We start from the raw sequence: 25,152 nt of genomic DNA on the forward strand, positions 1-25,152 counted from the left end.
CGGCTGCCTGCTGGGACTGCGTGATTGGGGGACAGGACCAGAGCTGCACTGCATGGGCCCCCCACCTGTCCTCAGGGGAACCGGCCCCGCCCCACGGGTTCCTCTCAGAGTACTCGGCCCCGCCCCGGCCTGCCCCTAGGGGAACCGGCCCCGCCCCACGGGTTCCTCTCAGAGTACTCGGCCCCGCCCCGGCCTGCCCCTAGGGGAACCGGCCCCGCCCCATGGGTTCCTCTCAGAGTACCCGGCCCCGCCCCGGCCTGCCCCTAGGGGAACTGGCCCCGCCCCATGGGTTCCTCTCAGAGTACCCGGCCCCGCCCCGGCCTGCCCCTAGGGGAACCGGCCCCGCCCCATGGGTTCCTCTCAGGGTACCCAGCCTCCCACCCAGCCTGCCCCCAGGGGAACCAGCCCTGCCCCATGGGTTCCTCTCAGGGTACCCAGCCCCAACCGGGCCTGGCCCCAGGGGAACTGCCCCCCTGGCCTGCCCCCAGGGGAATGGCCCCGCCCCCACAGGTTCCTCTCAGAGTACCCAGCCCCCGCCTCTGCCAGCCCCCAGGGGAACGGCCCCGCCCCACGGGTTCCTCTCAGGGTACCCAGCCCCCGCCTCTGCCTGCCCCCAGGGGAATGGCCCCACCCCGCGGGTTCCTCTCAGGGTACCCAGCCCCCCCCTCCCAGCCTGCCCCCAGGGGAACCAGCCCTGCCCCCACGGGTGCCTCTCAGAGTACCTGGCCCCCCGGGGAACCAGCCCCGCCCCCCGGGTTCCTCTCAGGGTACCCAGCCCCCCCCACCCAGCCTGCCCCCAGGGGAACCAGCCCTGCCCCATGGGTTCCTCTCAGGGTACCCAGCCCCAACCGGGCCTGGCCCCAGGGGAACTGCCCCCCTGGCCTGCCCCCAGGGGAATGGCCCCGCCCCCACAGGTTCCTCTCAGAGTACCCAGCCCCCGCCTCTGCCAGCCCCCAGGGGAACGGCCCCGCCCCCACGGGTGCCTCTCAGGTACCCAGCCCCCCCCCCCCAGCCTGCCCCCAGGGGAACCAGCCCCGCCCCCACGGGTGCCTCTCAGAGGACCCGGCCCCGCCCCCGGGGAGCCGGCCCCGCCCCCCACGGGCTCTGTCCCAGGACCCGGCTGCAGGCGGTGCCCGGGGCTGGCGAGGGGCGGGGCCGCGCATGCAGATCTGGGCGCGGGGGCGGGGCATTGTGAGAGCCGGGCAACATCCGTTCCCCGGGGACGCAGCCGGAAGTGACGCCAGGGAGCGCCGCGCGTCGATTGCTGCGCGCCTGCGGAGCGGCCATCTTGGAGCCCCCGGTTCCGCGCGGGCCGCCGGGAGCCGAGGTGAGGGCGGCGGGGCGGGGCGGCCCCGCGTGACCCCCGGAGCCCGCCCCGGAGCCATGCGGGCGGCGCCGGCCTGAGGCCCGCGGGCGCTGATGGCGGCTCGTGCCGGGGCCATGGGGGCGGCCGCGGGCCCCCGCGGGTCCCTGCGCTCGGAGCCGCCCTGCGCCGCGGAGGCCGCCGCGGGACCGTCCGCCCCGGGCGCGCTGCGGGAGGAGCCGGGCCGCCGCCGCCGCACGAGAGGACGCGGGTCTCCAGGGAGCGAGCGGCCGGAGCCGAGCTCCCCGCAGGCCGCCGCCCGTACGTACCCGCCGCCGCCGCCGCCTCCCCGGCCCGGCCTCTGCGCGGGGAGCCCCGCGCCGGCCGCCTGGGGTCCCCCCCGCGCCGCCGGCCCCGGCCCCGCGCCGCCCCGCCGGCCGCCTGGGGTCCCCCCCGCGCCGCCCCGCCGGCCGCGGCCCCGCCGGGCCTACTCCCCGGCCGGCCCGACGCGGCCCCCATTGCATCGCTCGCGGACTGGGGCAGGGAGGGGAAGGGCCTTGTCAGTTTATGAGTCGGTGGCAGTGGAGAGGATAAACCTCCGGCTTCCTAGTCCAAGGCCTGTGCTTGCGCCCTAAGGGCGCCTTTCCTCTCCCCCAGCCCCCCGTGCTCCTTCAATGGCTGCTCTAAAGCCCTGCCGGGTGAAGCAGCTGCCCGGCTCCCCGCAGGTGGCTGCATTTCAGTGGCGGTTTCTGGGATAGCCAGGGTGCCAGCTCTCATTAGGTTGTCTGAGCCTTTCTGTTGCCAGCCCCCCGTTTGGGGTTGCCGTAGCATAACTCTCTGAAACGTCCATCTGTGGGCCTGTGAGGTCTTGGCTCAGGACCTTTTGGAGACTTTGAATCAACCCTGTTCAGATTGGGAGGCCATGTGAATGACTTTCCCATGTGAGAATCTGCCTGCTGCTGAAGTCTGGAGAGCTCTGGGACTGATCAGTGGAAATCACCCTCTGCGTGCAGTTGGGGAGCTTCCTGAGTGCTGGCAAGCTGCATTGAGCTCCAGCTCAGCTCATGGAATCTCCTGATTTAGGCCCTGTTGGGGGAAAACTGAGACCCATCTTGGTCCTCCATTTCTCCTTACCTGAGAACTTCACCCTCAATAATCTCCTGTGCTTCCCAGTTTAAATGAGGTCTCACACCCCCCCCCCCCCCCCCGGAGGGTGTTGGGTGAGCTTTGCCCCGTGGAAAGCTTATAGGGTCAGGAACGGAACCCAGCTCTCCGGGATCTCAGAGCACTAGACCACAGAACCTGATAGGTGGACTTGGCTCTGCCTGCCCATGCGGCTGCTTCGGGTTCCTCGCTAGTTGAGTACCTTACAGTTGGCAGCTGCAGAAGGGTCAGGCAGGTGCTAAGCATTGGCACTGGAGAGTGAGGGCACGGGGCACGGGCAGCAGCTGGGCCAGAAGGGACTGTGGATGGAGTGATGTGGCTTCTAGTCTTGGCTCTTACGCTATCACTCTTGAGTTCTGCAGTCCTGTTGACCTCACCTGTCGCTCACCTCGTGTGCTCTGCTGGTGCCCTCTTCTCTTTCAAATAACCCAGGGTTCCTTCGTCCTGCAAGGTCCTGTCAAACATGAAACAATCCAAGCCAGCTCGTTGTCTGGCGCCCGGCCTTGGAGGGAGCCCCTCTCCCCAGAGGGGTCCTTTTGGCTGAGGAGTGCCCCTGGGAAGGGGCAGAGTGGGTGCGCCCTGCTTGCTGCTGGAACCTGGGGCCCTCGTGTCTGCCAAGCTGGGGAGTGGTGCCCTGTCACCCCCACACTGGTGGCTTGTGGGCCATAAGGCAGCTTTGAGTGGGGAGAGGTGAATGGTGAGTTGAGCTGCTCATCACTGACATCTGGCCCTCTTCTCTTTGGCCAGGTGAGCTTCCAGCACTGGTGGGCTGGGAGGTCTCAGCCCACCCCGAAGGGGAGGTGGCAGCTGCCATGCCCAGGAGGAAGCCTGTCCGAAGCCGAAAATCCAAAAGGAAACGTCCTGCCCGCAAGTGTCCAGCCTGGGCAGAGGCTGAGGGGGGTGGGGAGGCCGCTGGGACCTCGGAGAATGGGCCCACCTCGCCCATGAAAGTGCCAAAGAAACGAGGCCGTAAGTCCAAAGCAGAGCTGCTCCTGCTGAAGCTGTCGCGGGGTCTGGACTGCCAAACGCCAGAGCCCATCTGTGTGCAGAAGGTACTGGGGAGCAACGAGGCACCTGATGGCTTGGAGGCCACGCCCAGTGAGCGCCCCAAGAGGCGGGCAGCTAAAGTGTAAGAGCGGGTGTGGGGGGAGGAGGGCTCCTAGCACAGAAGTGCAATGGGGTGGGGGGAGGAGGGCAAGGGTGCTAATGCCAGTGTAAGAGTGCCCTTGGGGGCAGAGCTGGCATCATTTCTTTGTCCTGGGTTTATACAGCTCCTAGTGCAATTGGGCTCTGGGCCGTGGCTGGGCTCCTAGGTCCTACGGTACTACAAAGAATCAATAGGAGGAAGTGAGGCTGCGCATGTGAGCATGGTGCTCTTGAGGCCGGTTCTGTTCCTTGCGGGGGCATCGCTGCCATTGTGGATGCAGCAGGGAGAGCCTAGTGGGTGCCGTTGTCGACTATATGCTGTTAACTCCACTTGGGACTTTTGTCCTGGCTGGGTCCCCCCGAGGCCCTTCCAGGGGAGCTAGCATCCCATGCAGCATTCGGGCACCTGGCGGGCCTGCAGGCATTGTAAGCCTCTAGAGCTGGGGAAGAGGATTAGATCTGCCAGCATGCTGCTCATTGGCCTGACGTGGCCAGCTCTGGTCTCTGCCCAACAGTGACTCTTGGGAATTTTGAGCTGGAGGACGCAGATTCCCTATAGTCTGCCATGCCTGGGCCAGGTTGGCATGTGTCTGCCTGGAAACAGAAGGCTTGGTTTGAGCCTAGCTTGCTGGGATCCAGTGGGGATCCTGCAGTCTGTGGATTTCTCTCTCTGGTGTGAGACCTGAAGGAGCTGCAGCCCAGGGTGCCTTGTGTGGGGCAGAGAGGGGATAGCTGCTGTTTTGCAGTCTGTGTTGCAGGAGTGGCTCCTTGTGGAGCTCCATGCTGCCCTTTCTGAAGGTGTCTGTGCCCCCCAGCCTGCTCAGCTGCTCTGTGGTGACTGAGGTTCATCTCCACCTCACCCTAGAACTTCCCTGTCTGCGCTCTTGGGAAGGCGCCTGGGAAAGTCACAAGAACAGCCATAAAACTGCTGTGGAGGTGGTTTGGGCTGCCCAGTGAAGCAGTCTGAGCTGGGGAGGGCCCTGCCCCTTGTGTGCCTACAGCAGCAAGGGGCCAGCTTTGACTGTGCTCTGGGGGGCTGGTTTTCAATGCAATAGACTGTCTGACGGGATCTGTAGGGCAGCTGCTTGCCATGCTGTGTGCTGGGCTGTGGTTAGCGGACCGACCGGGGAATCCATTCCCATGAGCTGCAGTTACTCACTGCCTTCACCCCCCAAACACACACGTGTGTTCCCTGCAGAGCATAGAGTCACACTGGACATGGGTTGGTATTGGCTGTGTGTGGGTCTGACTTCACTGTCCTGTCCTCAGAGGGGCCCCTGGGAGGGCAGTGCTGCTGGCTGAACAGGAAATGGCCATGGGATGCTGACAGTCCGGGCTGGGGGTGGGAGAGCTTGAGGGGCTGGACACCTGCCGGTTCAGCAACTCTCATCTGAAAATTCCTGACAAAACAGTCGTTAGCCCAGAGATAAGGTTGCGTGGCAACATCTGGTGCCCTTCTACATCATCGAGTTTGGTAAAACTCAAACCCAGGAAATAGAATTACAGTGCATGCCTCCATAACCTTTATTCTGCCCCCCCACCCCAGAGCAGGCATTAGCCACGGGGAGCTCCTGTGTTAGGTATAGCTGTATTGAATGATGGATACGTTATTTGGAGCAGTTTGGCAGAGCTGAGTGTGTAATATGAGGCGATCTGGGGGGCTGTGGCCCTCTGGGGTGTTTGTGAGCCCCTCTCCATGATCCCTGTGTGTGTGATTGAAGGAAAGAGGTACTTGTGTGCCTTAGGAGATTCAGCAGCCCTCATGTCAGTATTGCATTGTGTAGGCTTTGTCGGGAGCAGGACACGGGTTTTCTTGCAATGGGGATTGCCAGCAGTTTGTGTGAGGTGAGTGTGGCTGTGGGTTTAATGAAGGGTGAGTGAAAGCAGAGTGCTGGATGGCACCATGTGCGTAGGAGTGAAGGCTCTGTGAAATTTAGCAGGGTGGTGGTCTTTCCATGGAGCAAGCCATGTTTGAATGATCTCCTGTTCAATACAATGCAAAGGGAGACTGTGAGTAAGCATGCAATGAGTCTGTTGGGGCATTGCTCAAAGAGGGCAGAGCTAAGGCTGCATGGGTGCGTACCCTAACTCAGCATTTCCTGGCTTTCAGAAGCTGGAGTTTTGGTGAACTCAACATTCTAGAAAGGCGCAAGATGCCACCAGGCAACCGCGCCTCTGCATTGTTGACATTTTAGTCAGTGAACTTCCTAGTTTCTTCGAATGTGGTGTTGGTAGTTCCGGTCACTTAGGCAGATGTAGGAGTGCAGCTCAGACACTACTGTGGTCAGGTAATGATAACACCTAGCCCTGACATAGCACTTTGCATCAGTACATCTCAAATTTGGTCCAGTGGCAGAGCTGGGAATAGAGCCCAGGGCTCCTGTGTCCCCATCAGCAGCCGTGTGGGTTAGTGATGTGATGCCAGACGGTATGTCTACACTGCAATGTAAGCCCAGGGTTAGTGGGACTCGAGTCAGCTAATCTGAGCTAGGGAACCCTGGGCTTGAGCATCTACATTGTATTTTAACCCTACATTAAGACTTTTCTAATCTGTGCTTGATCCTAGGGCTCCAGTGTCCACACTGCAGTGCGCAGACCCTAGTCAAGGTGACCCTATCCCCGACTCCCTAGCATCCTCATCCCCCTGAAATGTGGCCGCTCTAGCACTAGGACCGTGTGGGGAAAACTTTATATCCCACCCTGCACGTTACAGGAAGGTTGAAGCTGCTCACTTTGCAAAAGGTTTGATCCGTTCGCTCTCCACTGCAGACCCAGGAAGCTCTCTGACAGTGCGCTTCCAGATTGGTGATCAGTAGAGAATGGGTTAATGCTGACCTGAGTTGCTGCTGTTCGCAAAGGGGGGGAAGGGGGGGGCTTCCATTTTCAATATAGTGGATTGCAGATTGTTGGGATAGAGAGGACTAAGGAGGTTGTCCCATGGAATTGTGGGATACTTCTGGCTGAATCCTGGGACCCGGATCAAGCAATTGCAGTGTAGACACAAGGGGAGAGGAGGCTAGGCTAGGCTAGAGCCCAGGCTCAAGCACAGGCTTACAGTGCAATGTAGACATTCCCTAAGTGGCCCACCCCCTGCTCTCTGTTATCGTGGGCTGGGAATAATGGCCATGATTGGAATATTTGCAGTGTTCAGTTCCCACCAGGGCTGCAGAGAGAGATCTCAAACACGGCTGGTCTAGCTACCAAGAGTGTGACAGTTTTATTACGTGATGGTTGCAGGAACTTTAAACCTGTGAAACAAGGCTGGTGCCTGTCTCTCCATTCCCTGCAATGTATAACAAGCACTTTCCAAATATGTGGCCCCACCTACCGCCGACATTGCCAGCTCACCCTCCTCCCCTTCCTGTGCCATTAAGCCATTAGTTAGAAGCCAGTTGTGCATAAAGAAACTGTGAGAAAAGTAGCCACAGTTCTGCTATATCCAAATTCCCAACATAGGAGAACCTGGAAAGCTTGGGACGGTCTGCAGGGTGTGATGTAGCCCATCCATGTGATGGTCTCAGCTTGAATGACAACACCATGGAGATGAAACAGGGGAACAGCCAAAGGAGGGCAGTGGTGCTCCCAGTCTCTGGTGGCCCTGGCTGACTCAGAGCAGCATTGCTGGGCTCTGTTGGCACTCCTGTGGGGGAAGCTTGGCTTTCAGACGCAGTGTAAGTTTTCCCCTAGAGGGGCAAGCCATGTTTCCTGAATGCAGAGCTTGGCTGGGGTGCAGGAAGTTGCTGGTAAGATTTGGTCTCCAGTCCTGGTGCAGCCTAGCCCCTCCGGGCATCAGTGGCAGAAATGCTCCTTCCCAGAGCACCAGGTCCAATGTCTGTAGCCCAGGGAGACGCCCTGAGGGGGCAGGGCAGCTCTCTTACCAGTGATCCTTTTGGTGCCCCCAGGGCCTTGCTTTACCTGCAGGAGCTGGCCGAGGAGCTGACATCGGTCTACCAGCCCCTGGCTCCCAACGAGGGCCCCCAGGAACCAGAGTCTGACAGTTCGAGAAAGAAGCGCCGGAGCAGGAGGAGGAAAGAGGAGGAGGCGGCTGATGACGATGACCTCTCCCAGGATGTGGACTTTGTGCCCTCGAAAGAGGTGTTGCTGGAGGCGGCAGAGGAGGAGGAGGAGAGTGATGTCCTGCTCAGCGAGGTCTCTGAGTCAGAGCCAGAGGCTGTCCGGGGCCACACCCTGAGGATGCAGTCAGCAGGGGTAACAGCATCCTATTCACGTTGCCCCCTTGTCACACCAGCCCTGGGTTAATGTTTGTAGGAGGGGGAGGGGGCTGGCCACTGGGCCTTGATGTGTCATCCGTTCCGTGTCTCTCCCCACCCACCCCCTCCAGTGTGTATGGGGTAGAGTGGGAAAGGGGTCACCCTTGACCCGGGTATATAGAGCATGGCTGTGGGGGAAGGAAGCAGTCCCCCCAGGGGGAGGGGGCTCTGGGACATGGCATGGAGGCAGAGCTGCTGGTTTAAAGTGACTCAAACTCCCTGTTTGAACACAGGGCCTAGGATTGGCAGGGAGCTCCTGGTCCCCTGAGATTGCAGGCAGCTTCTTTGTGAGTTTGTCGAGCTCCATCTTAAAGCCAGAGAGGTGGTTTGCTCCCACAGCTGCTGTTGGGAATCTGTTCCCAACCCTCCCTCCTCTGATGGTCCAATATTTTTTCCTCTCCAGCCTCAGCGTGTTCATTGTCACCTTATTCCTGTGTGGTCTTGTGCCAGATTTGGCCTTTAGCTTCAGCAGCTCTCCCCTGTCTTGGGCATTACCCGTGCTGTATTCCCAGGGAGCAGTCAGATCTCCCTGCCCTTCATTCTGCGTTTTGCTCGGGTAGTCAAAGCTCTGCCAGCCTGCTCCCATAAGACAGGCCCTGCGTTCCGCTCATCAGCCTAGCAGCTCTTTTCTGTGCCTGCTCCCGTCTGAGTTCCTGGAGGAGGAGTGATATGGGTAGGAGTTAGTGGTCATTTAAGTAGTGGTCATTACGTAGGTATGCAATCCAGATGCTGCTGTGGCCAGGTAATAAAGGGGATAACCTAAGTCTTTCATGGTGTTCTTCATTATATTTCAAGGAGGGAAAAATCATTGTCCCCATTGTACAGATAGGGAAACCGAGGCATGGAGATTTGGCCAAAGTCACTCATCAGGTCAGTGGCAGAGCTGGGAATAGAGCCTAAGCTTTGAGTCGCAGTCCACTGCTCTCACCACTAACCCACATGGTTGCTACGTGAATCATAAGTCCTGTCCCCACCATGCACTTTGTTACAGTGGACCCGGCATAATGGTCATGCTTTGAAATGTTTGTAATGTGTAGTTCCCAGCAGGACTGTGAGGAGAAATTCGCCCAGCCGTGGGCTGTCCCCCAAGAATCTGACTGCTTTAATACATGGTGGTTACAGGAACTAAGCATATGAGAGAAGACTGGTGTGTCTCTCTCCATCCCCCCAAGTAACAATCCCCCCACTTCCCAGCTCACCCTCTTCCCCATCCCATCCCTTTAAGCCATTAGTGCATGAGAAGCCAGTGGTGTACAAAAAGCATTAATCAGTCAGCAGCAGCTTTGCTAAATCCAGACTCCTAGCACTGGAGAATCCTGAAAGTGTAGGAGGTTCTGAGTGGTGTGAAGTGGCCCATTCGTCCCAGTGTGATAGGCTCAGCTGAATGGAGACAAGTAAAGCCTAAACCTATAGCTCTGCTGTGCACTGCTCCATTTTTGGAAGTTCTTTGGAACCAACTCCGGGACACAGCCCCAAGATCAGAGCTGCCAGACCTCAACACCCTACCAACCACATGGTGCAGAAGCTGGAGTTCCCCAGATGACCTAATCCTGACTGGCCATCACATTCATCTCAGTGGCTGTTCCCATCCCCACACCTCCTGCTTCAGAAACCTGTGATGTGCAGCAAGTACGCCCAGTCTCAGTTCTCACCCAGTCTTAGCAGTGTGCTCTAGGCTCATGCGCCCACCATGCCTCTTGGGAGCTCCCCAGCCCAGGGACAAGGCACCTCCCTACATGCTGGCTCATGTGGAGCAGGAAGAGGGGCTGCTGTCCTCCAGGAAGCTAAGGGGAGAAGCCCCTCCCCCCAGATCGCAGCACATACATGGGAGATTAGGGAGAGGGCTTCAGGCCCCCTAGATACTGTCTTATGTGAGGGGAGGCAGGGGTGGAGACCCTGTAGAAGGGCACAGGACCCTTGGATCCTGATGCACACACAGGAGGGGAGAATGTGGGGCTGACAGGTGCCCTGCCCCTATTCTTCCCCAGCTCCTTACCTCTTTCCCATGTCCAAGGCCATCCATCCGAAATCTTCACCCCCTCACCTGAGCCCACTCCCTTTCCCAGGATGAGAGTCTGATTTTTTCCAGAGTACTTTGCTTACATCCCTAGAAAGAAAGGTGTAAGCTTCATGCCGTCGTCTTGGCCTCTTCCAGCGTTCTGCCCTCGGATTAGACCTGACCTGGGATGGCTGGGTCAGGATCAGAGGCTGCTGCTTAGCCCTGGAGCTCTGCAGCTACCGAGAGACTGCTGAGGCTGCAAGCCCTCCTGTTCCTCTGTCTACAATTGCTCAGGGTGATCTGTGTCGCTCTGACATCGCAGAAAAGCTAAACAGGCTGGGGACTGCGGCTCCTTGGATCAGTGGTGCCAGGCGCTCCCAGGGGTAACTCTTTGCCAGGGCCAGAGCCCTGCTTTGACTCCCAGCTCCAGCCCCAAAAGGTTGGCAGAATGTGGCAACCCTAAGAAAAGCCCTTGTTGTCCTGGGAGGGCTGAGTCTCAGGAACCCCTTTTTCCAGTGATCCCAGGTGTGGCGCTACCCTGCCGCGCTTGCCGGACGCTTGCCGGAGTCGGCGTTAACCAGAAAGCTGGTCTGTACTGTGACTGTAATGCAGGGGGTGGCCTGCTGTACTAAGGCAGGTTGGCCAGTCAGTCGCAGGCTCTCCAGCACCCACCTTGCATTTCCTGAGCTCAGAAACGGAGCTGTACGTGCCCAGGTCACTTTTCCCCTTTTTATAGATCTAGGTCTGGGGCTGGCTGGCTGCATCTCCCTGCCGTTCAGGGGTTTTGGCTGGCCTGGAGCCGATAGGTTAATTACAGACCCTTGCTTGTTTGCACTGGGCCAGTTCTTCCTGTCTACTGGGCTGGAGGTTCTGAGACTGACACTGACCAGGGTGTTGTCAGACGCCACCGGTGTGGTGCTCTGCTCTATTCAATGTTGAGAACAGTCGGCTGCGTGCGTGTGTGTTCTCCCTGTGTGCTGCCCCAGCTCTGCGCAGATCGCCGACACAGCAGACCCCAAGAGAACCCCCAATGACCACAGACTCCAATAAGGTACGAAGGCACCCGGCCAGGTTTATTGTCAAAAGAAACACAATCTCTAGCTCCCCGGATCAGATGTCTACAGTTCTGTTAGTCCCTATGTGCTCCTTGGCAATGGACACAGCTCAGTCCCTGGCGGGATTCTCCACTGCCCCCTAGGCTGGACAGAGAGACCGCCCCAGGGATGCATCTTATGCACAGGTACAGACAAGTTACACATCACTTCTGACGTATCGAGGTGCAATCTCTCTACGCAGTAAGGTGCCACCTCTCACTTTGTACATGTTGGTTCGAACAAAACCACTCTATCCATCATAGTACCCTTTTGCCCCTGTCTTTGGGATGGGTCGGCCTGTTCCTTGTTACGTGTGTGGAATGTGCAAGTTTCAGAGTGTTCGGATATCGCTAGGGTCCAGGACCTTTTAGGTATGTGTATTTTGCAACATCAGCCCTTTCCTTGCCAGCTTCTATGAGCAGGGCCTGCCTTTGGCTCACAGCTTAACTGTGCTTTGTTAGCAAAGTCTTGACCATTACTTTAGCTCAGGCCTCAGACCAGGCCTCTGATATAAGGGTTTATGTTTCAGGGCCACATCTTAATACACAGGGCTGAGGCTGGGGTGTGGGCACACATCTGCTGGTCCCTGCGCTTCTCCAGCCTGCAGCAGCCTTTGTGCTCCGACCGAGCCAGCGGGCTGAGCAGGGGCTCTCGGCAGACACAGCCCTGGAGAGGGAGGCAGGGTAGGGGCTCCATGGGATGGCTGCATCCCCCCTCTGTTTCTGGGGCTGGGTGGAGGGTGTGTTGGGGGGTTGCGTCTGGGGGCATGGGTGGGTTGGGCAGGGAACTAGCTGGGGCTAAGGGCATGGGTGTCTCGAGAGTTGGCCTGGGCTGGGTCATCTCTTCGGCATGGCTGGGTAACTAGTGTCTTGCTCTAACCCTGCTTTCTCTTATGCTCAGAAGTCCAAGCCCCAGTGCCGAGGGCTTGCTCCCAATGGCTTCCACAACTCCATCATGGCCCCCGTGTGGAAGTGTCCCAGCATCACCCACAGCCTGTGAGTATGGCCATCCTCGCGCAGGTCTAGGGGGGGTGCTGAGAGGTGAGCGCCTGGCCCTGGGGCTGCGACAGGATGGGTGACCCGCTGGGCTGGAGGGGCTGCAAGCAGTCTGTCCCGGGGCCCTTTAGGTGGTCCTATCATGCAGGGCCAGCCTGCCTGCAGTGGCATGGCTAAGGCTCCCTTGCCCCTTAGTCTGGGGTGGCGGGGCTGGGTGCATCAGTCTCACTCAGGGCTGCCCCATGGGTAGAGGCCTGCAGGGTCCTTTGCAGCACAGGTGGCTCGAGAGGGGCAAGGAGCCCTTGGCAGAAGGATCTCTGGGGTGATGAGTTTCAGGGGTGACGGACTGGGGCCAGGCTGGGCTCGAATTCCCCACTGTCTTCATGCCCCAGCCTGCGGCTTCTGCCTCTAGCCTGGGCGTGTAGCAGCAAGGAGAGCAGCTGGGCGGGGGCATGTGGGATTCTGATGCCTTGTGCTCCACAGGAGGGACCAGCACTACTCCCCCTGGGAATTTCCCGACTGGCTCCCTTCCACACGCAAGTGGACGTTTCTCTCCGAGAGGTAGGTGAATGGTTTTCCGCAGGCTGGGGCGAATGTGGGCATGGGGCAGCCCCTGCCTTGGGGCTGGCAAGGGAGCAGTGGGTAAGGGGTGAATGCACAACATAGGGGCAGTTCCCGATACTGACCTTGATGGTTGTCAGGTGTCTGATGATATCAGAGGGCTGGACCAGTTCCCCAGGGAGGGGGTTGCAGAGGGTCGGGCCGGAGCCCCGGGGAGGGAGTTGCTGAGGTATGGGCTGGGGCCCCAAGCCGGGTTTGTTTCCCAAGTCAAGTCCCTGAGAGAGGAGACAGTGGCTGCTCATTCCTCTCCTTCTGCCCCTTCAGCGAATGTGCCCAGTACCTTCCGGGAGAGATGAAGTCTCCGCTCTTCTCCATCCAGCGGGAGGGCATTGAAGAAGACGGTGTCCTGTACCGCATCAACAGGTATGACCAAGCCCCAGGGTCACTGTCCAGAGCTGGGCCTGGCAGCTGGAGGGTTGTGCCTACTCCAGAATGACTTGCTGGGTCTTGGCACCCCCCCAGAGCGGCTTCTGCCCCTGAGATCCAGTGCAGCCACCGCCCAGAGCTGATGGGAATCGAGGCCCCCGGCAGCAGGGCCAGCTGAGCCTGCAGTGTGCTCTGTCCCTCCTTGCAGGCTTCCCTTTGCATTGTACCCTGGGCACTGGGTTCAGGTCCAGGCAGGGCTCCCACCCCCAGAGCACGGCTCGATTATGGCGCAGTGTCAAGCCAGCCTGCAGCTGCCCTGCCTTGCTCTGCATGGTCCCCTGGACAGCAGAGCCCTTAGCTGGCCGTGCCTCCTGCCCTGCCGCCCGCTTTTTACCCACTGCTCCCATTCCCCTCGGCAGGTTCAACTCCCTGCAGCCCCACGAGGAGCGCCTGGATGTGTCCTTCTTTGTGGGTGGCCCAGTGTGGGCCATGGAGTGGTGCCCGTGTCCAGAGGGCTCTGCCGCCCCCCAGTACGTGGCGCTGTACTGTAACAAGGGCATGGACGAAAGGCACAGCCTGGCCGAGCTCCACACAGGCCCTGCACTGCTACAGCTCTGGGCTCTGGGTATCCTGCAGCCGGAGGCAGGGTGAGTCGTGTGTGCAGGAGAGGCTCTGGTGAGCGCAGAGCCTGGAGGGTGGTGCGGGGTGGGGAGTGAGGGCAGAGACTGGTGCAGGGTCGGGGGAAGGGGGAGCGCAGAGCTTGGGAAGTGCTGCAGGGTGGGGGGAAGGAGGAGCGCAGAGCTTGGGGGGGGGGGAAGGGGGAGCGCAGAGCTTGGGGGGGGGGGAGTGAGCTCAGAGCCTGGGGGTGGTGCAGGGTGTGGGGGCGGTACAGAGCCCTGGGAGGCAAGCCCAGAGCCCTGGCGGGGGGAGAGTTGGGGTGGTGAGCCCACAGCCTGCAGGGGTGGGAAGTGCAGAGCCCTGGGGGACAGAGTAAGCGGACAAGCCCAGAGCCCATGTGTGAGGGGGGCGGGCAGCTGAGCCCAGAGCCATGGGAGAGTTGGGGGTGGCGAGCCCACAGTCTGCAGGGGTGGCAAATGCATTGCTCGTGGGAGTGGAGCAGGGCCTCCTCCCCCACATGGGATGTGGGCCTGGGGCCTCACCCCCACGCTCCCCGGGGCACATGGCCATGCCCTGCACAGGCCGTCACTCACTCCAGCACCCTGGAGCTCAGTGGCCCAGTCCTGGGCAGAGGCCAAGGCTGAGTGCTGTGGGAAACCGCGACCCAGGCGCCCAGGAGCTGCTCTGCAGGGAGGGCATGACTTACCTCCTTGGTCCCGGCTGGAGGCTTGGCCCGTGCCCAGGGTGGGGGCTCTGGGTGGCAGAGCCAGCAGCTGTAGAGCACTGCAGGGCTCTCCCTGCCTGCCCCATGTGCCTGGGGGCTGAGCTGGAGCTATGCCCCTGTGCGGGTGGAGGGGGGCTCCTGACACCCACCAGCCAGGCCCCCCCTAACTCGCCTGTCCCTGCAGCTCTGCCACCAAAGCCAGGCTGGCTTATGCCATCACCGCCGACCACGGCTGCATCTGGGACATGAAGTTCTGCCCCAGCGGAGCCTGGGAGCTGCCCACCACCTGCAGGAAGGTAGGGGTGTGGTGGAGCAGGGGGGAGGCTGGGTCTGCCTGCATGAGGGCTCTGGGGATGATCCCAGCAGTGGGCCCCACAGAAACGGATCCCGCTCCCCTCCGAGCAGCCTGTGGAGTGGCTGCCCCCCAGCACAGAGCGATGCCCATGGATTGTACCCGCTCCTGGGCGCAGAATGGAACCATTGCACTGCAGCGCTCCGCATGACCCGGCGGGGGGTGGGGTGCCTTGGGTGAGTCTCCCCAGGAGCCTGAGCCTGGCTCCTCAGCCTGTGCGTCTGTCCCTCCAGCCCCCTCAGATGAGCCGGCTGGGCCTCCTGGCGGCAGCCTTTTCTGACGGCAAAGTGCTCGTGTACAGCCTCCCGCACCCCGAGGGACTGCTCGCTCACAAGAGAGCCCAGGTAAAAGGTAGGAAGAGCCATGCCGCGGGGCGGAGAGGGGTGGGGTGACAGTACTGAAACCCTGGCGGGGCAGCGCATGGGGCTCTGGGAAAACCCTGAGAAATGCAATGCCCAGGGCCCCACCCATGGATCCTGGGCCTGTGTGAGCCTCAGGGCACCCCCAAAGCAGCCAGGCGGCTCCCTGTGTCAGCCCACGCTCAGCTATGTGGCCTGACACAGTAGCTTCCCAGCCCTGGTGAAGCCCAGCGAGGTTCTCACACCTCATTGCACTCTGCTGGCAGACTAAACCCTGGTGGGGCCCGGCTGTTCGAGCCAGGTTCTCGCCCCGCGCTCTGCTGGGTGGGGCCCGGCTGTTCGAGCCAGGTTCTCGCCCCGCGCTCTGCTGGGTGGGGCCCGGCTGTTCGAGCCAGGTTCTCCCCCCGCGCTCTGCACCGGTATTGGAGTGCCTCGCCTGCGTTGAGCAGTGTGACTCCACAGCAGCCCCCAGGTTTGTTCATGTGCCATGCAGCATTTGGGTTTGGTAACGGTTGGGGTCTAGACGTCCCTGCTGTGGGGTGTGTATCAGAGAAGGGAGGTTAAAGCAACGCGCTCTTCCCTTGGAGCGGAAGTGGGAGGCTGCTTCAGGGTGAGTTCACTCCACAGTCTGGGCCCACCCCTGTAAATGTCCCATCTCCGGCACAGACCAGCTGTCCTTGAATTGCTGAGCGCTCCACTGGGCCAGAGGAGCAAAGCTGTCATCTGCTGTCTTTGTCCAGCGCTTCAGACAGTCTTTCGGGTCCCGGGAGCCCGGTCCACGCAGTGCTTTGAAGAGAGAGGCTGAGCCCTGGGACTTGCTTTGAAGAGCCTGGGAAGGCAGCGTAGCGCAGAGACAGGGCTGATAGATTGGCGGTAGCCATGGTGCTGAGGGGAACTGCTGCAGCATTCTGAAGGGGTTGGCAGCTCCATGCCCAGGTCCATTGCGCCCCAGAGGAGTGACTGAGGCAGAGTCTTCATCTGCCGGGATGGGGCAGGCCTCCTAGCCAGCCAGAGCTGGTTGTCGGCATTACTGCTGGGTGCTGCTGTGTGAGAGCTCAGCAAGGAATCCAGCCGTCTCCCAGGCCAGGGACTGACCTGACCCTCACCCATGGAGATGGCACTGGGGCCAGAACTCCTCAGCCTGGCTTGGGGGCGCTGCCAGCCAACTGTTCTCCAGGCCCGGGGCCATCTCGGGGGTCGTGTGCGGTGGAATGTGGCAAAGGGCAGACAGAGCGGGAGGTGGTGCTGGAGCCCCGGTGTCTGACCGGCTCACCTGGCGGCTGCAGGTGGGTGTTGAGACGGGCCCGAGGGAGACCTGGTCCTTGTGGCGCACAGCCAGGGAGTGGCCCTTCCCAACCCTGCTCTTTGGGTGCATCCCTCCAGGAAGGACTCAGCCCACTTCAGTGCGTTCCCTTGGACCCGTCCTCCACTCTCGGGCGAGCCAAGCTTGCCCTGGTCAGCAGGTCGAGCTCAGCCAAGGGGACGCAGGACAAGGTTGGGTGTCTGACCTCTGTCCGCTGGCAGGTGGGAGCCATCCATCAGCACCTCTAGGGCTGTTTGCTGATTCTCCTTAGAATCATAGAATATCAGGGTTGGAAGGGACCCCAGAAGGTCATCTAGTCCAACCCCCTGCTCGAAGCAGGACCAATTACCAGTTAAATCATCCCAGCCAGGGCTTTGTCAAGCCTGACCTTAAAAACCTCTAAGGAAGGAGATTCTACCACCTCCCTAGGTAACGCATTCCAGTGTTTCACCACTCTCTTAGTGAAAGTTTTTCCTAATATCCAACCTAAACCTCCCCCACTGCAACTTGAGACCATTACTCCTCGTTCTGTCATCTGCTACCATTGAGAACAGTCTAGAGCCATCCTCTTTGGAACCCCCTTTCAGGTAGTTGAAAGCAGCTATCAAATCCCCCCTCATTCTTCTCTTCTGCAGGCTAAACAATCCCAGCTCCCTCAGCCTCTCCTCATAACTCATGTGTTCCAGTCCCCTAATCATTTTTGTTGCCCTTCGCTGGACTCTCTCCAATTTATCCACATCCTTCTTGAAGTGTGGGGCCCAAAACTGGACACAGTACTCCAGATGAGGCCTCACCAATGTCGAATAGAGGGGAACGATCACGTCCCTCGATCTGCTCGCTATGCCCCTACTTATACATCCCAAAATGCCATTGGCCTTCTTGGCAACAAGGGCACACTGCTGACTCATATCCAGCTTCTCGTCCACTGTCACCCCTAGGTCCTTTTCTGCAGAACTGCTGCCTAGCCATTCGGTCCCTAGTCTGTAGCTGTGCATTGGGTTCTTCCGTCCTAAGTGCAGGACCCTGCACTTATCCTTATTGAACCTCATCAGATTTCTTTTGGCCCAATCCTCCAATTTGTCTAGGTCCTTCTGTATCCTATCCCTGCCCTCCAGCGTATCTACCACTCCTCCCAGTTTAGTATCATCCGCAAATTTGCTGAGAGTGCAATCCACACCATCCTCCAGATCATTTATGAAGATATTGAACAAAACCGGCCCCAGGACCGACCCCTGGGGCACTCCACTTGACACCGGCTGCCAACTAGACATGGAGCCATTGATCACTACCCGTTGAGCCCGACAATCTAGCCAGCTTTCTATCCACCTTATAGTGCATTCATCCAGCCCATACTTCCTTAACTTGCTGACAAGAATACTGTGGGAGACCATGTCAAAAGCTTTGCTAAAGTCAAGAAACAATACATCCACTGCTTTCCTTAAGCTAGCCCAGCCTGGCTGTGCCCCTTGGCTGTCTGTGGGGCGTTTCCTCCCCTCTTGGCCTGGCTGACTCTCCCCCAGTCTGGCCATGTTTCCTTGTTCATGGGGGTTCCCTCTCCAAATGGTCAGGCTGGGTGCTGCACAGAGAGGAGCTGGGCCGGGCCAAGGCAGGCCAGGTGGTAGAGGGGTGTGCCCCTGGGAGGCTCTGCCCATGGTGGGGGTCTCGGTGATGAGCTGGTCATGTTAGTACCCTGGTTTCGTGCACCAGGCCCTTCCCAGGGCCCCTCGTTCGAAGCATTGTACCTGCATTGCGCCCCCGGACACGCTGCAGCCTGGCCGAGGCCTCCCTGCCGGACAGTGAGAGCCAGCGGTGGGCTTAGATCCTGCTTGGGAGCCCTGCTGCAGATAAGGCAGTGCCTGCCGAGAGGGCTGCCAAGGCGAACAGGCTGACGGGGAGCTGGGCTTCCCAGCGACGTCCCCACCTGGCTGGGTAGGGGAGCAGGCACCTCTCTCACGGAGCACTGCGGCCCTGGCACCTGGGACAGTGCGGGTGAGTGCAGCTGTTCCTTGTGGCCACCAGAGGGTGCTACCGTCTGCAGGAAAGGGGTCCAGACTGGGAGGTGCAGCTCTGCGGCTTCTTGGGGGCCCCAGCTGCTCCCTGGGGAGTCATCGAAGCCTGAGCTGGGTTGGGGAATGTGGGGCCTGCCTTAGGGGCTGGGAGTGCTGGGGAGCTCCTCCCGCTCCTCCTTGGGCTGGGAGCGGCCTCGGTGCTCAGCCAAGTCAGTCAGCTAACGATGCTTGTAACTAGGCTTGTCTGCGGGGGCTGGGTGTGATGGATGGCCAGTGCTCCTTCAGCCTGGACCAGTGTCTCCTCTGCTGGTGCTGTAACAATGGGAAGCCAGGCCCACTCGCTCCTCCATGGGGCAGGCCTGTGCCAGAGCTAATCAGCATCTGCAGCCCCACCCCCTGAAACCACTCCAGGCACCCGGTGGGGACTGGGCCCTGCTCCTCTGGCAAAGCCCCTGTAGTTCAGAGCATCCCTGCCAGGCCCTCAGGCAGCCAGCTACAGGGGTTCACTCTTTGCCTCCTGGTTTGATCCCCTTGGGCTAGCAGGTTAATCCCTGCTGGCACAGTGCCCCCTTTGTGAGGTGGGGGCTCGCCTGCTGGCTTGGTGCTGCTGTAGCGCAGTGCAGACAGCTCTGGGCTCAGCGTGGGGGAGCTATCCCCGCTGGCCTAAGTCCAGCCCAGCCGCCATGGCCTAGGGGCTGCTGGTGCTGGAGATCCCCAGGTCAGTGTGAACTGCTCTCCCCCTGTTCCATGCACCCCCCTTCCCGGGGTAGTGGGCAGAGGGGCTGCCATGGGCGCTGCTCCCCTCCCCTCCCCACCGCCTGGAGGAGGTAATTGACAAGCTGGCCATCTGTAATTGAAGCACCCGAGAAGATGCATGACTGCTCCGCTCCGCGCAGTAATTGAAGTGCCTGTCTGCTGCCTGTCATGTCTGAGTGGGAGGAATGTGGGGCAGGGAGGGGCTGCTAGACCTGCTGGTCTCACAGGGATCTGCTCCCCCTGCCTCCTTGGGGTGGGCTGCTGTCTGTATCTGGAACAATGGGGTGGCTTCATTACCCATGCCAGAGGTTTCCTGCTGTACTGGACAGGCCGGGGAGAGGTGCATGGCAGACTGTTGGATTGGGTGGGTGGGTTGGGAGAGAGGCCTAGGGCACCCAGCCCGCTGGGTGAGTTGGGAGGGCAGGAATGTTATGTCTGCTGGGCAGGTTGGCGCTGCGTGGCTGGGCCTAGGGGAGAGGCTGTAATGGGGGAGGGGTCATGGTAGTCATATTTGGGGGGTGGCACCTCAGTTCAAGTTGCTGGGTGACTGTTGGCAGGACGAGCTACACAAGGGCTGCCAAAGTATGAGAAAAGCCAGAGGCCTGGTCCCTCATCGTCAGACTCCCACCCCCTGGCCCCAGTTTGCCCTATAGGTAGCTGAGCGCCCTGTGCCTAGGCCCAAGGGTGAAGCTGCCATCCCAGCCTCCCCCACAGAGTTGGGAATTTGTGACTCCCTGGCCTAGGGACTGCTGCCCCGTGGGGACAGAAGGGGTAAAAAGCTGCCCTGGGGCAGACCTGGAGGCTAGGTGTTTGTGTCACATGACTGGGCATTAAGGACTGGCTAAAGCCAGCCCACGGCAGTGGAGGCTCCATCAAGGCAGGGGGAGGTCCGGGGACTGAATCTATCCAGGGGCCGTTCTGGTGGCGGAATGTGTGAACGCAGCAGGGCTCTGCAGGAGGAGGACAATGGACTGAGAGGTCCCAGGAGGCTGGGACGAACTCAGCTCAGACACAGCTGCCCTCCCCAGGACTGACAGACACAGCTTAATAAAGAATTAATGGAGGATGATGTAATTCATGGCACTCATCTGGGTTTATGGGAAATAGATGTGGTCCAACTAACTTGATCTATAGATATTATTAGGCACTTACAGGCTTGGCTGATCCTGGTAATAGTGTTGACCTAATATACTTAGGGTTCTCTAAGGTATTCGACTTGGTATCGCACAACATTTTGATTAAAAAGCTAGAATGATATAAAATGAACCTGTCCCACATTAAATGGATTAAAAACTGGCTAACTGGTAGGTCTCAAAAGGTAATTGTAAATGGGGGTTCTCATTATCAAGCAGGTTTCTTTCCAGTGGGATTCCATAGGGATGGGGTCTTGGCCCTACACTATTTAACAGTTTTATCAATGACCTGGAAGAAAACAAACCCAAACACTGATAAAGTTTTTAGATGATCCAAAGATTGGGGGAGTGGTGAATAATGAAGAGGACAAGTCAGTGACACAGAGCGATCTAGATCCCTGGGGACACGGGGCACAAGCAAGCAGTGTACATTTTAGTATGGCTAAATGTACAACTAGGAGCAAAGGCTGCAGGCCAGACTTACAGGCTGAGGGACTCTACCCTGCATGTCGTGGTGGACAATCAGCAGGACATGAGCTCCCAGTTTAACACTGTGTCCAAAAGAGCTAATACCAAGCTGGGAGCATAAACAGGGGAATCTCAAGTCGGAGCAGAGAGGTTATTGTACCTCTGTTTAGCACTGGGGCGACTGCTGCTGGGACCCTGTATCCAGGTCTGGTGCCCACACTTCAGGAAGGATGTTGATAAATTGGAGAGGAGTCCGAGAGGAGGCATGTGAATGACTGAAGGCTTAGAAAGCCTGCCTTAAAGCGATTGAGCTTCTGGAGTCTCTTTAGTTTAATAAAGACAAGGTGAAGGGGTGACTTGATTACAGCCTATACCCCTACATGGGGAACAAAAATTTAATAACGGGCTACTCAGTCTAGCAGAGAAAGGAAGCTGAAACCAGACACATTCAGACTGGCAGTAAGGTGTAAATGTTTAACAGGGAGAGTCATTAACCATTGGAACAACTGACCAAGGGTTCTGATGTATGTTCCATCACGGCCAATGTTTCAGTCTGGATCAGCTGATGAATGAACTTCCGATGAAGTAAGCTGTAGCTCACGCTCAAATAAATTGGTTAGTCTCTAAGGTGCCACAAGTACTCCTTTTCTTTTTACGAATACAGACTAACACGGCTGTTACTCTGAAATCTGGATCAGCTGTTTTTCTCTAAGCTCTGCTCTAGGAATCCTTGGGTGGCTGATCTCTGGCCTGTGGGACACGGGGTCAGATTAGCTGCTCACAAGGGCCTTTCAGGCCTCAGGATCTAGGAAAAGGGACAGACACAGTAAACCAAGGTTATCTCACAGCAGCCTGGCTTGAGGGAGCTCTGAGACTGGCCAGGCTGGACCATGTTAAATTGCAGCACGGGTGGTTTAGGTTTGACATTAGGAAAAACTTCCTATGTGTCAGGGTGGTTCAGCACTGGAATAAATTGCCTAGGGAGGTTGTGGAATCTCTGTCATTGGGGATTTTTAAGAGCAGGTTGGACAAACACCTGTCAGGCATGGTCTAGATAATACTTAGAATATAAGAATAGCCATACTGGGTCAGACCAAAGGTCCATCCAGCCCAGTATCCTGTCTGCCAACACTGGCCAATGCCACGTGCCCCAGAAGGGGTGAACCGAATCATAGAATATCAGAGTTGGAAGGCACCTCAGGAGGTCATCTAATCCAACCCCCTGCTCAAAGCAGGACCGATTCCCAATTAAATCATCCCAGCCAGGGCTTTGTCAAGCCTGACCTTAAAAACTTCTAAGGAAGGAGATTCCACCACCTCCCTAGGTAATCAGTAATGGTCTAGTGATCTGTCTCCTGCCATCCATCTCCACCCTTGGACAAACAGAGGCTAGGGACACCATTCCTTACCCATCCTGTCTAATAGCCATTAATGGACTTAACCTCCCTGGATTTATCCAGTTCTCTTTTAAACCCTGTTATAGTCCTAGTCTTCACAACCTCTTAAGGCAAGGAGTTCCACAGGTTGACTGTGCTCTGAATGAAGAAGAACTTCTTTTAATTTGTTTTAAACCTGCTACCCATTAATTTCATTTGGTGGCCCCTAGTTCTTTTATTTATGGGAACAAGTAAATAACTTCCTTATTCACTTTCTCCACCCCACTCATGATTTTATAGACCTCTATCCTATCCCCCCTTAGTCTCCTCTTTTCCAAGCTGAAAAGTCCTAACCTCTTTAATCTCTCCTCATATGGGACCCTAATCATTTTAGTTGCCCTTTTCTGAACCTTTTCTAATGCCAGTCTATCTTTTTTGAGATGAGGGGATCACATCTGTACGCAGTATTCAAGATGTGGGCGTACCATGGATTTATATAGAGGCAATATGATATTCTCCATCTTATTCTCTATCCCTTTTTTAATGATTCCTAACATCCCGTTTGCTTTTTTGACTGCCGCTGCCCACTGCATGGACGTCTTCAGAGAACTATCCACGATGACTCCAAGATCTTTCTCCTGATTAGTTGTAGCTAAATTAGCCCCCATCATATTGTATGTATAGTTGGGGTTATTTTTTCCAATGTGCATTACTTTACATTTATCCACATTAAATTTCATTTGCCATTTTGTTGTCCAATCACTTAGTTTTGTGAGATCTTTTTGAAGTTCTTTACTGTGTGCTTTGGTCTTAACTATCTTGAGCAGTTTAGTATCATCTGCAAACTTTGCCACCTCACTGTTTACCCCTTTCTCCAGATCATTTATGAATAAGTTGAATAGGATTGGACCTAGGATTGACCCTTGAGGAACACCACTAGTTACCCCTCTCCATTCTGAAAATTGACCATTTATTCCTATCCTTTGTTCCCTGTCTTTTAACCAGTTCTCAATCCATGAAAGGATCTTCCCTCTTATCCCACGACAACTTAATTTACGTAAGAGCCTTTGGTGAGGGACCTTGTCAAAGGCTTTCTGGAAATCTAAGTACACTGTGTCCACTGGATCCCTCTTGGCCACAAGTTGGTTGACCCCTTCAAAGAGCTTGAATAGATCAGTAAAACATGATCTCCCTTTACAGAAACCATGTTGACTTTTGCGCAGCAATTTATGATGTTCTGTGTGTCTGACAATTTTATTCTTTACTATTGTCTCAACTAATTTGCCCAGTACTGACGTTAGGCTTACTGGTCTGTAATTGCCAGGATCACCTCTAGAACCCTTCTTAAATATTGGCATTACATTTGCTATCTCCCAGTCACTGGGTGCAGAAGCTGATGTAAAGGACAGGTTACAAACCATCGTTAATAGTTCCGCAATTTCATGTTTGAGTTCTTTCAGAGCTCTTGGGTGATGCCATCTGATCCCGGTGACTTGTTACTGTTCAGTTTCTCAATTAATTCCAAAACTTCCTCTAGTGACACTTCAATCTGTGACAATTCCTCAGATTTGTCACTTACAAAAGACAGCTCAGTTTTGGGAATCTCCCTAACATCCTCAGCCGTGAAGACTGAAGCAAAGAATTCATTTAGTTTCTCTGCAATGATTCTATCATCTTTAAGTGCTCCTTTTGTATCTCGATCGTCCAGGGGCCCCCCTGGTTGTTTAGCAGGCTTCCTGCTTCTGATGTACTTGAAAAACGTTTTGTTATTACCTTTTGAGTTTTTGGCTAGCTGTTCTTCAAACTCCTTTTTGGCTTTTCTTATTATGTTTTTACATTTAATTTGTCAGTGTTTATGCTCCTTTCTATTTACCTCACTAGGATTTGACTTCCACTTTTTAAAAGATGCCTTTTTATCTCTCACTGCTTCTTTTACATGGTTGTTAAGCCACGGTGGCTCTTTTTTAGTTCTTTTACTGTGTTTTTTAATTTGGGGTATACATTTAAGTTGAGGCTTCTATTATGGTGTCCTTGAAAAGTGTCCATGCAGCTTGTAGGGATTTCACTCTAGTCACTGTACCTTTTAATTTCTGTTTAACTAACCTCATTTTTTGCATAGTTCCTGCCTTGAGTTCAGGGGAGTGGACTAGATGACCTCTTGAGGTCCCTTCCATTTCTATGATTCCTCCAGCCCTCACATCCCAGGCCAACCAAGCTGCCAGGCCGCAGGTCCCCAGGACAGTATGGACCCTTAGGGACTGGGGCAGCCTCACCTAGCTCAGCTAGCCCTTGGCACAGCTCCTGCCCTTTCTGACTGTCCTGCTCTCTCCTTTCTCCTAGGTGGGCCCTTCCCAAAGCACACCATCTGCAAGGTGAGTGTCTGCTGGTGCGCTGGGCTCAGCCCATACCCCCGTTCCTGGCAGCCCTTCACTACCATGCTCTCCGCCCCATGGACCAGGACTGCAGGTGGAATCTGGGTTGCTAGGGGGCACCAATGCTGAGCCCCAGCAGGGGTCCTGGCCCCTGGGGAGCATGGGGCTGGGAGGTGGAATGGGAGCAGCACAGGGCTTTTCCCCCTGTGGGGGCCCAGTCTAGCAGGGGGATGGGAGTTGGGTCCCGCAGGGCCCTAGCCCTGGTGGTTGTGCAGCTCATGGTGCTGCATGACGCCCGGTTCCATGGGGCTGGTGCCATGGGTGTGGGTGCTGGCAAGGGGGCCTGGAGGGGCTGACTAGCACCAGGACTCTGCTAACCCAGGCCGTGTCCTCGGCACCCGCAGGTGCAGTGCATCGCCACCCTGCAGGTTGGCTCCATCCAGGCAGGGAACTCGTCTGAGTGCGGCCAGTGCTTCAGCCTTTCCTGGATGCCTTCCAAGCCCCACCAGCACCTGGCAGCTGGCTTCTACGATGGTGAGTCAGCCTCCCGCTTGGCCCTAGGACGGGCAGGGCAGGGTGCGAAAAGGCTGAGTGAGATGCCTGGCAGGGCAGGAGGATGGGCAGGCAGGTGGCAGGGTAGGCACTGGACAGGGTGGCTGGGGGCAGGGGTGGGAAGGGGACAGGGTGTGGCTGCAGGGCAGGAGTGTTACCCGCACAAAATTC

The 25,152-nt window shown here is 57.4% G+C and overlaps 1 protein-coding gene across 2 annotated transcripts in view; it reads left to right on the forward strand.

Annotated features, from left to right (window-relative positions):
- The first annotated feature begins 1,404 nt into the window (after positions 1 to 1,404).
- GTF3C2 (general transcription factor IIIC subunit 2) overlaps positions 1,405 to 25,152 on the forward strand; it is a 31,101-nt gene continuing 7,353 nt past the window's right edge. For both annotated transcript variants that reach the window (XM_084622796.1, XM_084622797.1), the window contains exons 1-11: positions 1,405 to 1,624; positions 3,215 to 3,596; positions 7,516 to 7,822; positions 11,878 to 11,972; positions 12,456 to 12,533; positions 12,858 to 12,956; positions 13,379 to 13,606; positions 14,486 to 14,597; positions 14,887 to 15,004; positions 24,398 to 24,429; positions 24,834 to 24,963. In XM_084622796.1, the coding sequence (XP_084478922.1) occupies positions 1,420 to 1,624; positions 3,215 to 3,596; positions 7,516 to 7,822; positions 11,878 to 11,972; positions 12,456 to 12,533; positions 12,858 to 12,956; positions 13,379 to 13,606; positions 14,486 to 14,597; positions 14,887 to 15,004; positions 24,398 to 24,429; positions 24,834 to 24,963 (1,786 nt within the window). In that variant the 5' untranslated portion in view covers positions 1,405 to 1,419. The remainder of the gene's footprint in view (positions 1,625 to 3,214; positions 3,597 to 7,515; positions 7,823 to 11,877; positions 11,973 to 12,455; positions 12,534 to 12,857; positions 12,957 to 13,378; positions 13,607 to 14,485; positions 14,598 to 14,886; positions 15,005 to 24,397; positions 24,430 to 24,833; positions 24,964 to 25,152) is intronic.

Source organism: Lepidochelys olivacea (assembly GCF_965140295.1).
Source record: "Lepidochelys olivacea isolate rLepOli2 genome assembly, chromosome: 3".
Taxonomy (NCBI): Eukaryota; Metazoa; Chordata; order Testudines; family Cheloniidae; genus Lepidochelys; species Lepidochelys olivacea.